An 18,667-nucleotide genomic window follows, 5' to 3' on the forward strand; every position below is an offset into this window, starting at 1 on the left:
TGGTTTTTGGTTTTGGAAAGTTGTAGCATAGTGCCTTGCAAATAGTAGATGCTCAGTAAATATTTCTCTTTCAACATATATGCCTTGAGCAAGGAGTGGGTGCCTGACACATTAAGCAAAAGGAAGTCAAAGTAGAAAAAGATTTAAGTGAATATTTTTAGTGCGCTCACCATGCTCAGAGCTCGTAGGAGTAGACAGAGAAAATAGTCTCTGGCCTTAAGATAGTCCCCTTGAACCGAACAGGTGCACAGTAAATTTTGAATAGATTGTTGCCGTTCAGTTAGCTTAACTCAGGGAGACCTTATGTATAACAGAACAAAATGTTGCCAGTCCTGTACCATCTCCATGATTGTTGATGTGTTTGAGTCTATCGTCGCAGCTACTGTGTCAGTCGATCTGAGGGTTTCCCTCATTTTTCCTGACCCTCTATCAGAGGAGCCTTGCTGGTGCAGTGGGTAAGCGTTTGGCTGCTAACTAAAAGGGTGACAGTTCAAACCCACCAGCTGCTCCTCGGAGGAAGACGTGCAGTCTGCTTCCGTACAGATTTACAGCCTTGGAAACCCTATGGGGCAGCTTTACTCTCTCCTATAGGGTCACTATGAGTCAGAATTTACTTGACAGCAATTGGTTCTACTTCCACCAAACATGATGTACTTTTCTAGCAATTGGTCTTATTTCCCTTCTGCAAGTTCCCTTACCGGAGACTTAGTGAAATGCTCGTTTTTGGAAGAAGATGCAATATTTTACAGAAATTAGAAATGTGGGTCTAAGGACTCATAACTTAATCTAGGAATCCTTAAAGTAGATATTTACCTCCACTGAGTTCTTTGTTGCCACCTGTGACAGGCACAATGAGTTTGACTTCATCTCAGGAACTCGTATGAGGAAGCTCGCCCGGGAAGGAGAAAATCCCCCAAACGGTTTCATGGCCCCCAAAGCATGGAAGGTCCTGACAGATTACTACGTGTCCCTGGAGAAGAACAACTGAATGCCTTTGGCTCCAGAGTTTCTTTCTGAAGTGCTCTTTGGTTCTCTTTTCTATTTTTGTGATTAGATAGATGGCTTTGTATCCAATTGCTTCTTGGTGACTGATTTTAAAGTTACTATTTCCTAACTAGGTCAAAATTGTATAATTTAAAGTCAAATTTGTTTTTTTTAAAAAAAAGACATTGGAGGCCAAATCTTAACCAGGTGGAAGCGATATTCTTATACATTTCAGAATGAAATCAGCTGTACTTTCTACAGCATCTGAGCAGCTGGGGCCCAGATTTCTCAAAGCTTTGACTACCATGTGTCTAGTTTACTTGCCAACAAATAAAGCTTATTTTCTAGCTTAAGTCTTGCCGACCTGCACTCTCCCAAGGGCATATACCAGTAGTAAAATAAATCAGTTAAGCAGCCTCTTCTGTCCAACTCATCAGGAAAAAACAAACGGGATTTCTCACCCTATATGAGGTGTGCCTCATGTCAAGATTTTTGCTAATGTCTGACCTCGTGCCTGTATACAGCCTTACTGCCCAATCTCTTTGGTGAATTAAGACCTAAACTGTAGAAACCAAATATGCGAAAATGTGAATTTAATCTGAGACCTATGCAACCTAGTTCCGCCATGAAAGCTATATTGTCTATTAAGTCGGAACGGCCTTTTGTGAATAACGTAACTTCAATTAAATGGTGACTTTAGAGTGCCCAGGGCTCAAACCATCTGGCGATGTTGTAGAAAGTTAACTTTTTCCCTCTTTGCTGTGGTCATTGTGTCCTATGGAGAGGCTAGGTTTATCTGGCAGCAGTGAGGTCCCCCATAACCAAAAAACGGTTCACACCATCAGCCAGTCACGTACGCATGCACTGTGAGCTGCTGAGCACTATAACGAAAACACAGACTTGGCTTGATGAGGAAGTAATATGGTGCTGTGAGTCAGACTCAACGGCAACTGGTTTTAATGGTGGTGCTGAACTAGCGCAAAGATACTTGACTCCCCTGGTGCTACCTACAGCACGCAACACAGGAGCTGGCCTGATTCCCCTCAGCTGCAAAACAAAGCACCTTGAACAAGGGCACTTACAAAGCAGCCTTCTTATATATCGAAAGGTCCCGAGTTTTCTAATCCCAGCTAATTTTATTGCAGTTGGAAAAAATACTTTTCCAAAGACTCAGGCTGTTGTGAGATACTCGACCTCTGATGTTTTTATTCCCTGGGAGGCAATCCTTTGCACTTTTTACATAATTCATTGTTGCCACAGAATGTATGAAGGTACAGCACCTTTTACACATGGGTCTTTCTGGAAGAGCCTTAAACTAGAAAGACAAAACTGTGATTTTTTTTTTTTAATACTTTTCAGTTATTAAAAAAAAATTCTAATCTTAGCTAATGGAAGTTCTTTTGAGAATAAAGTATATACAGTGGCCACAGCAAAGTTTAACTATCTTTTATACTGTAGTGCCTGTATTTATCGGAGGCATTCACTACTGCCTTTTTAAACAAATGTATTTATTGAAATTGAAAACATGAGACGGCATTTAGTGCCTTAACCAATGTTATTTTGTGATTTTTTAAATGTATTTAAAACTGCTCTTCTGCTCTAATACCACAGTGCAAATGACTATTTCTATGTACAACTGATGCTTGTCCTTATTTTAATAAATTTCTCAAAATGCAGGCTATCTTTTCTGCTAGTAATTTGGGGTGTAGGTTGGCCGTGTGACTGGCGAGGGCTTTGTGTCTTTGTGTAATGGGAGATGAACAGCTGCAGCCACTCTCGTTAAGACCATAATTTCAAAGCTGCTTACCCTTGTTCATGGCATGTTCACGTCATTTTTCACCAAATGTGCTCTAGATGTGACACATGGTCTCTGCCAAGCACTAGTGATCTTTTCAAAGGTGACAGCGTGGTTCAGATGCCTCACCCCAGGATTTCATTGCACAAGGATCTGACTTTTTTTGGCCATTTGAGATGAAGCTAACTCGCTTCCCTGTTGTCAAGGGAGTAGATCTTGTTCTCAAAGCAGCCCCTGCCCAGGAGTTTCACTGGTTGACTTAGTAGCAGTTGTGTGTGTGTGCATGTTTTTTTTTTCTCTCAGCAACCCCACACCTCCTCCAGCCTCAGCAGTTGCTATTTTCGCATGTAGAAAGGAAGGATACCTGTTTCCACCAGTGCTTCCAATGACCTACAGGAGTTTCTCAGGTTTTATTTTTCTCCTTGAGTCCCTCCCTCTCTTTTGTCCTGAAGGCTTCATGCAATTTTTTTTTTACTGGCCCTTACCCCAAATACAGCTGGTATAATGGCCAACTCAAAGCTGCCACTTGTAGGTCCTCCTGCTTTCTCCCCCCAGTTTACTCAGTGAAGCCTTGTGCCAATTAGCACAGGAAATGTGTAAGTACAGGAAGATATATATAAGTGGTGCTGAGGGAGGATGCCACAGGGCAGTGTGAAAAAATCCTGTTGAAAAAGCAGAAGCAAATCATTTGGCCAGGTTAATAGCAGACCTTATAAATACATCAGTACTTTTATCAGGCCACAATTTTTTTTCCAATCCATCTTTCCTTTAAGAAGAAACAAACCTTGGTTAGTTAACAATACCAAGTTGGTATTTCGTTTTCTTCTCATCTTTCTCCTTTCTATGACCTGACTTTTAGGTCTTGTACTGCTCAACATTTTCCTTAGAGCTAATCAGGACAACAGATGGGCACCAGATCTGTCAATCGTTGTTATTGTGTCTAAACGTTCAATGGAATGACAGTGCAGCTCTGGCTGTGGGATGTGGGCTACTATAGGTTTCCATCCTTGAAGCATTTCCCATCACCAACGTGTATAAACTATTGAGAATTTACTACGTAAAGATATTGAAAGAGAAACCACTTATCTTCCTTAGCATGAATTAAGTTCTTTGGTGAAGATTACATATCATTGAGCCACTCAAAGTACGCATTTACCAAATGATGGAAACAATATACAAGCAACTCACTAATACACACTCCAAAGGACTAATTTTCTTATTTTGTAATCTTACTGAAATTATTACTAAAAATAAGTGGGGCACTGGCTAAAGCTTGGACATCTTGGTTTAATAAAAGAAAAACCTGGACAAAATAAAAATATTTTTCTAAGGGGTTAGCCAAAAATGGTGGCTGCAAGAAGTCTGCTGAACTGAGAGAAATGAGGCCTTCATAGGTGAACAGAGGTCCTTAGTAGTTTTGCAATGGCTTACCTTTTCTAATTGAGGTCCCCCTCCCCCAGCCCACTATCCTCCTAACCCGCTGCTTTCAAGTCGATTCGGACTCATAGCGACCTTACAGGACAGAGTAGAACTGCCCCATAGTTTTCAAGAAGCATCTGGTGGATTCCAACTGCCGACCTTCTGGTTAGCAGCCATAGCTCTTAACCACTATACCACCAGGGTTTCCACTTTGACCTCCTAATTTGGATTCACTGCAGAAAAGACCTGTCTCAATTAGTAAAAAATCTAAATTATAGAAATGTTTTTAATGTAGTTTTATTACCTCCAAATACGTAAGCAACAAACTGATGGGCACAAGTCTTTTAATCTACTTGTAATCACTGGCATCAATAACACACACATTCTATTTGCTAAAGTTCTTAAATACAGTTTACTTCAGAAGTTTAAACCTGTCCTCTACCTCTTTTACTAAAGTGACATTATGTGCACGTTTTTATAAACTATTATACAAGTTTATGGGTAAAGAAAAATCTTGATTTCTATTTATTCCATAAACTTCCTTTCCATAAATAAAGTTCAGCTTAGTGTAGGCTGAAATAATAATGGACTGCTTTCCATGTAAACAACTTGAATATTGATCTGATATTTTAAATTAGTTGAAAGACTGGCCTCTACAAATGTATTTATCAAAACAAACCTGCATTTATGTAAGAAAGTAATTTCACTAACCCCTAAAGAGAATGTATCCCCCATCTTATCCCCAAGTCATAGAAAGAATTCTATAAAGTGCTAGATCTTTGGGTATATGAGGTAAACAACCAAAGAAAAGCTTACAGCTCCAACAGAGCCAAGGGAATATGCAAGTGTAATAAACAGAAGCACCAGGTACATGCAAGTGTTTACTCGATGCTTTACTCAACGCTATGTTTCATAATTTGTGCCCCCCCCCAAAAAAAAGGTCGGTTTACCAAGGCCTACACCTATCAGTAATACTGCTAAGAAAGTCACCCAGACAGAAGTCTCACAGCTATATGATGGTCAGGTCAGTATTGCTAAGGGCCCTACATCTGTTTATCAAAATGACTACTGTTGCTAGTGTATGATTAGTGAAAAATGGGATGGAGGCTTGGAGCACGTCTATTTCAGCACTTCCATTATTTTAGAGATAAGGAAATGAGCCCTATAAATCTGAGATGACTTGGAAAAGGACACAATAACCTAGAGCTATATTCACTTTATAGCTTGCATTTGCATATAACTGAAAATAATCTCAGAAGGTACACATTATGATCTCTATTTACAGATAAGGGAACAAGAGCCAAGAGAAATAGATTTGCCCAAGGCTCTGCCATGCAGTGTATGTACATAAACTCCACAGGTGGAACTGAAACCTATAAAGTTGATCTGAACTTTACATGACTTAAAATACCCACACAACTTCTTAAAAAAGAGTTGAGTATTAGGACTTCTGCTTCTATTAGAATGTAAAACGATGCAAGAGACCTTCACTCCCATAGTAACAAGAAAAAAAAAAAAAAAACAGAAAAAATTAAATACTACTTTTCTATGAGGCTAGCAAAGAACAGCTGATGAAAAGAATTCCTAATGAACTGACTTCCAGAGAGAAATAAGCCCTTCAGAGGTAAGCAGAGAGCAGTTATACCGGGAATGGATTCCCAGGTTTGGATACAGTGAACAGGGGAGTGGGCCTGACCTAGATGGAGAGACTTTACAGGTATGAGGAGAATTCAGCCAAGCCTCAGACAAAATAGTGTACTATTGGGACAGACTGGAATCTGGAAACACCTGCAAAAACAAACTGTTGGCTGGACAATCCTCCTTCCCTGAATTTTGCCTAGAAAACGGAAGTAAAAAAGGTGCTGGAGGTATAGTCTTATACATTCTCATGGTGACTGGATTCCGGAACGCCGTCACAACTGAGTATAAAGGTAAACCATCAACATCTGAACCTGCAACCTGAATCGCTCCCAGCTCAAATACTGATAAGATCACAAGGTTGCTGCATGGGACGGTACGGGGTGAGTAAACCAGGGTGGCTAGGTGAACACTAATTAAAGGTGTGGCCCAGATCCAGCATACCTAGACTTGAGGAGGAATCTAAATCATCAGCCCTTCACCCTGCCTTTCAGAGGAAACGCCTTGCACTCTCTGGAAATAAAACACACAAAAAGTAAGGTATACTTCAGTTCCACTGTTCTTTTATACCGAATACCTGGGACAAAATTAAAAAAAAAAAAAAAAACTAAGTAAAGAGTAGTATACAGTGATCTACCTAGCCAACGCGCTGGGCAAGCCAAGCAGCACGCCATCACCAAGTGGAAGTGGAACATATAGAACATGACTGAACAGTTCCCGAAGGCCCATCCACACAAACTGATAAGCGTGTTGCTCATACTTCTACAACGCCAACTTGTTCATTCAGCATATACCTAATGGCTTCATGTGACCAGCTGGGGGAGCTTTACAAATGGCCACACACCACGTCAGCACAAATCTGAAGCTGGACATCATATTTCAAGGGCAGCCCTAAAGGTCAGTGAAAGAGGAGAATCTCTGTGGAAGAATTTCAAGTGATACATACTGTCTACTTCACCTGGAAGAAGAAATAGAGAACGTGGGTAGATTCACAGAGGAGGCAAATGGTTTGACTAAATTGGTCAAAATTAGTGGGAATAAGGTTGGAGACAGGTGACAAGGAGGAATGAGAAAAGAGACTGAACAGAGGATAGAAGAATAGTGTAGTAAGACTATTTGTATCCTGTGTAAACTTTTATCAAAAGGCTTACATTGCAGAGGACGACCTTTATTGGAGGAATGGTGACCCACTCTAAAAAGGTATCAGTTGCTTCTACCTCAGTTTCCTTCTCTGATGTATCATATATATTTGTATATTTTAATTAAATTCCCTTCACTTTCCTCTTTAATGTATCATTGAACAGAGAATGCTGGTAGTGACTGAATTTACCACTTAGGTTAAGAGCTATAGGGAGCTAAGGCTGTTAACCAAAAGGTCGGCAGTTCAAATCCCTCAGTTGCTCTTTGGAAACTCTATGGGGCAGTTCTACTCTGTCCTATATGGTTGCTATGAGTTGGAATCGACTCAATGGCAATGGATTCTTTTAATGGGTACTACTGGATATTCTTAAGTGAAGATATAAACAGAAAGGACATGAGGAAAAGCTACAGAAACATTAACCCTTATTTTCAATCAATATGCCATCAGCTTATAAACCAAGAAACCCTGAAATTTTTAAATAACTGAAAAAGACCAAAGAGTAAGTGGAGGAAAAAAAAAATCAATAAAGAGGGATCCCTTTATTACCCATTTACAAAATAATAGTATAACATAGTTATTAAAAATGGAGACAATTTTTTTTTTTTGGTATCTTATGTTCTGCATTAGAATTTTCCACATCTTCACAATTTTTCATAACTTGCTTTTTGTATTCAAAGTGTTCTCCTACAGCCTCTACCCACCCCACTATTCAAAGTACAACTGAAGAATAAACTATCCAATATGTTCTAGTGACAGAATTATTATCAGGGAATTAATCCTGTAACTCATGAACAAAGACAGAGTTTTTAAAGAAATACGGTAAAAATATATGAAGCATAATTTCACCTTTCTGACGATTCATAAGGCACCTCAAAACTGTGTTGTGCCATTTTCTCAGCCTGTGTTTTTAAGTGTCTGTAACAGAATTCTGGTTAATGGAATTTCAAACAAAAAATCTTTCATATGTAGTTCACATAGGATCAACTGGCATGGACAATATAAGAATTTTGATGTGTACAGCTGTATTTAACTAGGGCACAATTTATAAGATGCTAAGAAAAATGTAAAAGTTAACGTTACAAAATGAGTATTTTCAGCACATTTAGTAACAGCTACTTGTTTGAAACTACCATTTCGTTTTTGATGACCAAATTATATTTGACATAATTAAACAAAATACAGCTTTAAAATAACATTAAAAAAAACCATGGTTACAAGACAACTGAAGAAAGGTAGGATGTCACATAAATGTATTGAATGGCAGAGTTTTTCAAATACATTCTTTTTCAAAGGTCTTCAATCCATCTTCACTTAAGTCAATGTAAAATTTTAAAAATGTCTTTACTTAAGGTGCTTGGAGAAAGATGTGAAATCAGCACTGATCGCAGGATTGCCTGACAACAATTCAATGCTGATCACTGAACACATTTTTACATGCTTATCCTCACAACCATAATAACTGAGTCACATCTAAGTATCTGAGTCAGATGTGGCTGACTGTAACTAATCACGTGCAGACAGAGAAACCCTCAACTTAAAAAAAGGCTGAAACAAGTAACTGGAAAATGGCTGAATCACTGTACCTTTCAGACATAACCTTAAATCTTAGTTTTGCTATATACTATTCGGTACTTTTGACTCAGTAGTTGGGGTAAAAAAAAAGTTTCTGTATTCAAATGTATCTACAGAATATCAATAAAAAATGTGTGAATATATACATTTAATACACACACACTCATGTATCTAGGAACCAGCACTTAACCACATCTGCATTTCTCACTGATGACCCATGAATCATTTGCTACTTATGCTATAAGGCTGTACAATATATGGCTAAGGAGGTCAAACACGAGCACACATTGTCGGGCTGGATTAAATTGTTCCACCTCATGATTTCTGACAAGTAGTAATACCACTTATATAACCACTGTATCTCAATAACTTAGAATCCAGAGTATAAAACCAGTGTCATAAACATTCAGCTCCCTCACTGTGTGAAGAGCACTCTTCCTTCCATTCTATTTCCACCAACTAGTAACAGGGCACACCAGACTAGATCACATTGACTGTACAAATGATCTTTACTCTCAATCTAAACAAACATGTGTTAAAACATTCTGAAATGCTGCATCCTTTGATTTCTTCATCTTTTCAATTGCCCGATGCAGGTCCTGCTGTTGCACAGGCCGGATTTCATCTTCATCGGGGCTAAAATGCAAATAAACCCATCAGATATTTAAATAACTTTAGAATACACCTCCCTAAAATAATAGTTTACTAAGATTTTTTTTTTTTAATTACATGAGGTAAAAAAAAATTTTTTTCCCAATTGTACAAAAGAGTGTAACAATGAAGTCTCTTGCTCATGCAAGAGTATCAAGATAACCACAATAAACAGCTTCATACAATTTTTCCAGGAATTATCTAGGTTTATACAACTCATAAGGAGCCCTGGTGGCACAATGGTTAAATGCTCGGCTGCTACCCAAAAAGTTGGTGGTTCTAACCCACCCGGTGACTCTGGGGCAGAAACGACCTGGGGATCTGCTCCTATAAAGATTACACCTAGGAAATCCTACGGTGCAGTTTTACTCTGTCGTATAGAATCACTGAGTCAGAATCAAGTTGAGAACAAACAACAACCACATATTTACTGCCAACAGGTAGAAAGCTAAAATGGCTGTCTATAAACATACCTGTGCTAACTAAAATACTTCGCACCAAGAATATACATACAGAATATTACTATATGGTGGAAATATTATATAAAGTTGTATTCGTTTATCCAAATGGGAATATAATTCATCAAGAAATCAAAAGTCATTCCCTGAAAACTTGAATTAAAAAGCAGCATTCCTAGGTATATGTTCATGTTTAGCTTTTGATGAATTGAAAATTCCCCCCCTTCAATAACGTCAAACGTGAACTCCAGTATATTAAGCCTCCTTTGTAATTTATAGACACTTAGGAAAAAATATTCAGGGGAAAAGTTATGAGAACCCAAATCTATTAAGCCAGATTTTTCATATCGAAAGATAAAATTTACAGGGCTTTGAGGAGAGCAGAAAAGCAGGACTGTTCAATATTAGTATAATTTACTTAAACAAAACTTATTTAATCTCATCCACAAGAATAAAAACCTTTGGAGCATAGATTAACCTGGCTAAAAAGGTAAAAAAAAAAAAAAGTACTAATTTGCTAGAATCACTGAATTAATCTGACAACAAATAAACGGAGTGAACCTCTCCACAACGGGGTCCAAGGGATACTAACAATGAGGTCCAGAACCAGGGCATACATAGCTACTGGCTGACAGGGGCACTTTCGGGCAAACCTGTCAATACTAAAACTTTTTGGATGAAGCTTGCTATGACAAACACTGTAATTAAATATATTAACATGATATACAAATAGGCATCATCTGGAGTGAAAGCCTCAGGGAGTTGAGGAAGGGAGATTGAGAAACAAAGCCAGAAGAGTTGAAGATCTCTTTGAAAATAGCCCCCCAGGGTACACAGGTTTGCTAGGAGTCACAGGAGTTCTTCATTAGAATGCTGACATTCTGGAAAATGGTTTAGAAATGCAGTATAGTAGTTAGTGGTTCAGGGCAAGGGGGCCTGTTGAGAATCTTCCTTAAGGGAGATGGTACATCAGGGCTTATCTAGTCATTCCAGTCCACCAGTATCTTTGTTAGAATAAGGCTGGTACAAGATTTTCTCAAGCTCACCATAATCTGAAACTGGTTTCATGTGGAGTTTGCTACACTGAAAATCGTTTCTTTGTTTAGTAAACACATTACTGTTAAGAAGCTGATGTCTGCTCCCCAGATCTCCCCACATTTACATACGTAAAATTTATGGATGACAACGTGCTCATTCATTTTCAAAACTCTCCTTTAGAAAACTGGCAATAAATTAAGTTGAAGAGATTGCTAACTCATTTACCTTTTATTTCTATAAGCAGGGTTGCTACAGAAAAGCAAAATAAAAGAAACTAATCTAAAAGTTCTAAAAGGTTTTAAAAAATATTAGAGATCAACTCTAAATACACATACCTTTCTTCTGATGTAGAATTAACATACTCCCTGACACAGAGAAGGGCAGCGTCTCGACACATCTCTTTTAAATCACTTCCTGAAAAACCATCAGTTTCCTGGGCAACTTCTAGCAGGTCTACATGCCTATCCACCTTAAACAAATATAAAACACACTTAAAAAACAAACCAAATATACTGCAAAGGAAGTTTCCAACACTCTTGTTAAAGTCAGAGATGTTATAACTGTATGGGAAACAAAACATTAAAAAAAAATTTCAGTTTCTCTAAGTTTTTTACCATAAGAGTTTAGATACATTAAACCTAATTTTCATTATTTGTCATGACAGAAATAAAAAATAAGTCTCAGTAGATACACCGTGGTGCGATGGGGAAGAACAAGCATTCAAACACTGTGGGATTCACTCTGGTACCTCTCAGAAAGATATGGAGTTGTCACTTTTCTATAATACATTCAACGTATTTTGTAAATAGACTGCATCATTAAGACCCAAGTACAGGACAAAAAACATACTCCACTAATTCTTACATTTTAACTGTAGTACTTTGGTATTTTACTACCTCAATACTAGTTCAGCACTGACAGTTTTGCTCCCAAATCTAAACTGCTGCTGCTGCTGTTGTTAGGTGCCGTCAATTCTGACTCATAGTGACCCTAGGTACAACAGAACGAAACACTGCCCGGTCCTGCGCCATCCTCACAATCCTTGCTATGTTTGCGCCCATTATTGAAGCAACTGTGTCAATCCATCTCCTTGAGGGTCTTCTTTTTTGCTGACCCTCTATCAAGCATGATGGCCTTCTCCAGGGATTGGTCCCTCCTGATAACATGTCCAAAGTATGTGAGATGTAGTCTCACCATCCTTGCTTCTATGGAACATTCCAAGACAGATTTGTTGATTCTTCTGGCAGTCCATGGTATATTCAACATTTTTTGCCAATACCACAATTCAAATGCAACTTATAGTCAAGACAATTACGTGATGGTCCTGATTGTATACCAAGCTTGGGATAATATAATCATTACAGTAAACTTATTTGTAGACTGGGAAGAGAAAATGAGCAAGAAAAAATTTAGTTATATCAACTAAAAAAAAAAAAAAAAATTAACTACCAGGTATTAAATATGCTATACAATATGCTAATAATAAGCACTTTATGTATGTTATCTCATTTAATCCTGTCAGGTAATATTATTTTCATTTTCACATAAAAATAATGAGACCTCTGTATTCCCTTTGGAGTTTGTACTTCTTTTGTGTCTGAGGAGCTATTTTTAGATGTATACATAAGGAGAGACATATACAATGATTAAATTCCTCTACTGTTTGCAACAATTAAAGAATAGAAATAACCTACTATATTAGGTATTTGGAGCCCTGGTGGTGCAGTGGTTAAAGTTAAAAGCACAACTACTAACCAAAATGTCGGCAGTTTGAATCCACCAGCTGCTCCCTGGAAACCCTACAGGGCAGTTCTGCTATGTCCTATAATAGGGTTGCTATGAGTCAGAACTGACTCGAAGACAACAGGTTTTTGCTTTTTGGTATATTAGGTCTCATACTCATATATAGGGTCACTATGAGGATGAATCAGAATCAACTCAACGGCACTGGGTTTGGTATATTAGGTATTATGTATCTATCCATACATATTCATGGAACTGATATACATTAACTACCGGGGGCTGTACTTCATTAAAAAACATGCGAAGCAAATATGGTAATATGCTGAAATCACCTGTTAAATCTGGGTGGTGGATATAAGGTTATTTGTGTATATGTTCGAGATATACACAAATAAATTAATTCATAAATGAATAAACTACTTAAAAAGACCTTCCACATTAAGCCAAATGATGCTTAAAAACAGTCCTCCTCCTTCAAACAACCAACACCTCCACCCCATCCTTTGACTACTACTTTTTTTGGGATACACTATGTTCTAACCATCACAATTCTGGTTCTAACGATCACGAGCCATCACAAAGTTTCAAAGATGAATGAATAGAGCATAAGGGAAAAATGAAAAGGAGGTTATTTCCATCACTGGGGGAGCAAGATTATTTTACCATAGGTAAAATTTTACCATAGGTAGCATACCATAATGGTTAAGAGAAAGGCTCCGTCACTTTGTTGCTGTGTGACCCTGGACAAATTATTACAGTATATAACTTGTCTGGGTTTCAGTCTTCTCAGCTGTAAAATAGGACTATTATGTACTCCTTAGAGAAATTAAGGATTAAATGAAACAATGTATACCACAATGCTTGGCACATAGCAAGCACTCTAAAAATATCCTTTTTTATTGTTAGATAACAGCCGGGTGGGTAAACTATGAAGTAGTGAGAATTGTTTTCATGAGGCAATTTTGAAGGCAAGTCCTAAGTTAAAAAAAATTTTAAGTAATGGGAGTAACACTGGAATAAATTAATAGGCTTCTGAAATACCTTGATAGGATATTACTTATTTATATGCAGTTTTTAAATTATATTTACCAGTGATTGTACACTTGCTAATATGCCAAATACCATAAGCACTTTATATGGAGCCCTGGTGACATACTGGTTAAGTGCTATGACTCCTCTGCAAAAGGCTGGCAGTTCAAATCCACCAGCCGCTCCTTGGAAACTCTATGGGGCAGTTCTACTCTGTCCTATAGGGTTGCTATGAGTCAGAAAAGATTCAACGGCAATGGGTAGGTAGTATTAGCACTTTACACACATCATTTCAGTTAATTCTCAAAATTATTCTATGAGATTGTTAGCATTACCTCCAATTTCCGGTTTAGGAAAATAAGGCTCAGAGAAGCTAAACAATATTTGCCCACGGTTACACAAGCAGGAAACGGTCAAGCCTGAATGTAGAATCTCCAGGTTGGTCTCCAAAGTCCATGCTTGTTAACTATTCTCCTATGCTATGAATAAATTCAGGTTAGTTCGTAAGAGGGAAGAAAAAGCTACCTCTTTTAGAGTTGTATGATACTTCTATAGAGTATAAATTATATTAATGCTAATTCTTCTTATACATAAACCTTAAGCCCAAATCACTACATTATCTTTTTAAGAGCAAGTCATGTTAAGGAGCATCTATCGATAAAGGATTGTAAAAGAGCTAAACACAGTATCATTTCTTAAAAGCTTCATTCTTTTCTTAAGAGAAGAAAAACTCATAAAACATTTAAAAGCCTGGTTGTCATTTCCATCAAAAACCTGTATCCTGCTCGGTAATGTATAAGCTCGATAGTGCTCGTTTTATTAAATAAATGTGTGTGCTACTGGCTTGAGGCAACTTTTAACAAAATTAATGTCTTTCAGATTCTAATGAAGTAACACTATGCCTTCAGCATATAAATAGAAACTAGTGGGAAATGAGACTTTCCCATGTTCAACAATGATCCAGAGAACATTCATATTTTGCATCATAAAACTAATTAGAGACTAATCCTTTGTGCTTTCATGAATAAGAAACAGAATGCTAAAAATTCCCTTCACCCATGACAAATATAATTTGAAAAGACTTTCCGAAGACATTGTTTTTGAAAGAAGAAAAGCAGAACACTAAAATCAAGTTTAAATTAGACATGATGAATAATGCCTTAAAAGTTTCAATGTGAAAAGGTAACAGACCCTGTGTAAAGCAGGGCTAGCTTATGAGACAAAGAGCTTAAATTTCATCATGTGTGTTCATCGCCTGTATGTATGTGATCAGCATCATCTACATCTACACTAGACCACGTATGTATGTGGTTCGAAAGGTTATAATCTTCCAGGCAGGCAATATAATAAACTTTAAAAAAGCTGTATCAGTTAACATGAGGTGTCTGCAAAACTGTCGACAACTGCCTTCTAAAAAAAAAAAAACTGCCTTCTAAAATTTCTAGTCACACCATAATCCTCCCAATTCAAATGGACTTGTGAAATAATTTCATCCCCTTTCTCTTCTTCTCTGAACTTTAATGCCTACCCTTGTTAACGGTTTACCAATCGTTGTTGTTAGGTGCCGTCGAGTCGGTTCCAATTCATAGTGACGCCATGCACAACAGAATGAAACACTGCCTGGTCCTGTGCCATCCTTACAACCGTTGATTGCTTGAGTCCATTGTTGCAGCCACTGTGTCAATCCATCTCGTTGAGGGCCTTCCTCTTTTTCACTGACTCTGTACTTTACCAAGCATGATGTCCTTCTCCAGGGACTGAGGCCTCCTGACATGTCCAAAGTATATAAGACGCAGTCTTGCCATCCTTGCTTCTAAGGAGCATTCTGGTTCTACTTCTTCCAAGATAGATTTGTTCATTCTTTTGGCAGTCCATGGTATATTCAATATTCTTTGCCAACACCACAATTCAAAGGTGTCAATTCTTCAGTCTCCCTTATTCACCATCCAGCTTTCACATGCATATGATGCAACTGAGAATACCACGCTTGGATCAGGTACACCTTAGTCTTCAAGGTGGTATCTTTACTTTTCAACACTTTAAAGAGGCCCTTTGCAGCAGATCTGCCCAATGCAACGCATCTTTTGATTTCCTGACTGCTGCTTCTGGGGGTGTTGACTGCGGATCCAAGTAAAATGAAATCCTTGACAAATTCGATCTTTTCTCCGTTTATCATGATGTTGCTTATCAGTCCAGTTGTGAGGATTTTTGTTTTCTTTATGTTGAGGTGTAATCCATACTGAACGCTGTCGTCTTTGATCTTTATCATGAAATGCTTCAACTTCTTTTCACTTTCCGCAAGCAAGACTGTGTCGTCTGCATGACGCAAGTTGTTAATGAATCTTCCTCCAATCCTGATGCCTGGTTCTTCATACAGTCCAGCTTCTAGGATTATTTGTTCAGCATACAGATTGAATAGGTATGGTGAAAGGATGCAACTCTGCCACATACTTTTCCTGACTTTAAACCACTCAGAAGCCCCTTGTTCTGTCCAAGGTTTACCAATTAAGTGTGTTTTATCTAAATTGCATTACTACTACATAAAGTCTTTTGAAGGCAGTTACTAAATGTTTAATTAAAAGGCAAAAAGTTATTTGTTAATTTCTCATCTAGAACAGAAGTTCTTAACCTAGAATCCACGGAAGTTTTAGAAATTTTCCTGAAATTGTACAAAAAATTTCACATGTATATGTTGTTTTCCTTGGGAAGACTACATAACTTTTATCTGACACTTGGCCCTGTGATCTCCCTCAAATGGTTAATAACCACTCATCCAATCTCTGTAATTTGCTGGGTTCTTTAAACTTCTGCACAGAGCATATATGTTCTTTTGATACATTTTTAAAAAATAAATCATTAGAACACTAACGAAAGACACTAAGGAAGACATGAACAATCAGAAACAGCACATATTTTTGGGTAGAGAGATTCAACATCAAAAATGTTTTAATTCTCTTTAAGTTAATTTAAAAACTGAACATGACCCAATGAAAATATTAATGTTTGCTTTTTCCTGAATAAGCCAAATTGATTCTAAAATTTATACAGAAAAACGAATAAAAATAACTAGGGGATGGGGGGGCACACAACAAGGGATGTGTAACCCTAAACCCTTTGCCTCGGGTTGATTCCGATTCACAGCAACCCCACAGGACAGGGTAGAACTGACCCATAAGGCTTCCAAGGCTGTAATCTTTACAGAAGGCGGCTGCCACATCTTTCTCCCATATCTAGCCCTACTATATTAAAACTTAAAAAGCCTCAGTAATTAAAATAGTGTAGAAAAACAAACAAAAAAAACCAAACCCACTACCATCGAGTTGATTCCAACTCACAGCAACCCTACAAGACAGAGTGGAACTGCCCCATAGAGTTTCCAAGGAGCACATGGTGGATTTGAATTGCTGACCTTCTGGTTAACAGTAGTCATACTTAACCTCTATGCCACCAGGGTTTCCAAAATAGTGTAGAGATGGTGTAAAAAGACATAAGATGAGGCGGGGCCAAGATGGCTGACTAGGTAGAAGCTACCTCGGATCCCTCTTGCAACAAAGACTCAGAAAAACAAGTGAATTGATCACATACATGACAAACTACGAACCCTGACCATCGAACACAGGTCTAAAGAGTTGACCTGAGTGACAGAGACTGAGAACAAGCAACTACGGGAAAGCAACGACTGTTTTCGGAGCCTGGAGCCAGCATCCCAGTCAGAAAACCTTGGCGCCAGGCTTTGAACTGGGTGCAGGGGAGCTGAGCACGGCATCCTGAAACAGCACTAACACAGGATGCAGCCCTAGCCCCCAGAAGTGACCTCGGGGGAAGCCCAGCCAGTGCACGCAGGCAGCGCAGTGACGCGGCTGACAGGAGGGCAAGTCACCAGAGGCAGCGACTGGTTTCGGACCTTGGAGTATGGCGTCCCAGCCAGGGAAGTCTGGTGCTGGGCTTTGGACTGGGAGCAGAGGAACTGACCACAGCTTCTGAGACAGCACAAGCACAGGACGCGGGCCTGACCCTCGGGGGCAATCTCGACCCAGCCAATGCACACAGGCTACACACCCCTCAGGAATCTCAGATAAAATAGTCATCACCAAGCAAGGTAAGTAACTTTGTCTATATTCCAGGGTGCTATTCTCTCCTATCTATCTGATCCCTCCCCCGCTTCCCAGGTGGCTTCATTAACATTGGAATTTCCTGAGCCAGAGAGTGAGGTGCTCTGTGGTTTTTTGTTTTTTTTTTTTTTAATCTTTTCCTAACCCATTCTCCTGGCCTGAGAGAAGCAGCTACAAAAAACCCAGGGACATAAAATCCTTCCCTGACTTCCCGAAATTGGACTAAAAATACAGAACCAGCTCCAGCCAAGCATATGAGATCCACAGTCTTGGGCTTTCATCCCTACAGGGAACAAGGTGGCTATAATAATGCAAAGGTATCCTGATAGGGATCTGACTAATTGTTTTAACGGATTACTGGAAAGACAAGTTTCCCAGGTCTGATATCTCTGCGTATTCAACAGAGCCCTCACTGACCCACAACGGGGAACTGAGGGCTGAAGCTCCCCCCAGACCACCTAGGCTTCTGCCATAGAGGTCTGAGGATGGTGACACCTACCAATCTGTAGAGGTACATGCATTGGGTGCCTAAGGTACAGCTGCAGAGCCCACCCACCAAAGTGCTTTAGGAACAGAGACACACCTACCTCACTGGCACTTGGGGGAAGCCTCTCAGCATCCTGCCCCCCCTGGAGTGTGACCCCCTGCTGCTACTAGAATCTGGCGCACACAGCTATCACCACTACTCCTCTAGGTGGATAGGTGACAGTCTGCACCACACACTTGGTGACCCAAAATCAGATTCTACTCAAGAATAGTAAATGGACTCTTAGGCTTATATATCTGGTAACAGCCCAAACCAGCTGGTAACAGGACATAAGTGATTCAAGGGCTACAACAATCAAGACAGCGCAATCTAGTAGCCCATCTACGTATATTGAAAGAAAACAAGACAAGACTCAGTGAGCAAATAGAAAATAAATCATTACAATATCTTATAGATGGCTCGGAGACAGCAGTCGATATCAAACCACATAAAGCAGCAGACCATGATTGCTTCTACAACTCCCCAAATTAAAGAATCAAAATCTTTCCCAAATGGAGATATAATCCTGGAATTGCCAGATGCAGAATATAAAAAACTAAT

At 38.8% G+C, this 18,667-nt stretch overlaps 2 protein-coding genes across 4 annotated transcripts in view; one reads left to right on the top strand and one right to left on the bottom strand.

Moving 5' to 3' along the window:
• PAPSS2 (3'-phosphoadenosine 5'-phosphosulfate synthase 2) overlaps positions 1-1,560 on the top strand; it is a 112,023-nt gene extending 110,463 nt beyond the window's left edge. For both annotated transcript variants that reach the window (XM_049856063.1, XM_049856064.1), the window contains one exon: positions 847-1,560. In XM_049856063.1, coding sequence (XP_049712020.1) covers positions 847-988 — 142 coding nt within the window. In that variant the 3' untranslated portion in view covers positions 989-1,560. The remainder of the gene's footprint in view (positions 1-846) is intronic.
• Positions 1,561-7,497: 5,937 nt separating this feature from the next.
• Positions 7,498-18,667, bottom strand: part of ATAD1 (ATPase family AAA domain containing 1) — an 81,311-nt gene continuing 70,141 nt past the window's right edge. For both annotated transcript variants that reach the window (XM_049856066.1, XM_049856065.1), the window contains 2 exons: positions 11,032-11,165; positions 7,498-9,185 (listed from right to left, as the gene is read on the bottom strand). In XM_049856066.1, coding sequence (XP_049712023.1) covers positions 9,065-9,185; positions 11,032-11,165 — 255 coding nt within the window. In that variant the 3' untranslated portion in view covers positions 7,498-9,064. The remainder of the gene's footprint in view (positions 9,186-11,031; positions 11,166-18,667) is intronic.

Source organism: Elephas maximus, chromosome 16 (assembly GCF_024166365.1).
Source record: "Elephas maximus indicus isolate mEleMax1 chromosome 16, mEleMax1 primary haplotype, whole genome shotgun sequence".
Classification (NCBI taxonomy): domain Eukaryota; kingdom Metazoa; phylum Chordata; class Mammalia; order Proboscidea; family Elephantidae; genus Elephas; species Elephas maximus.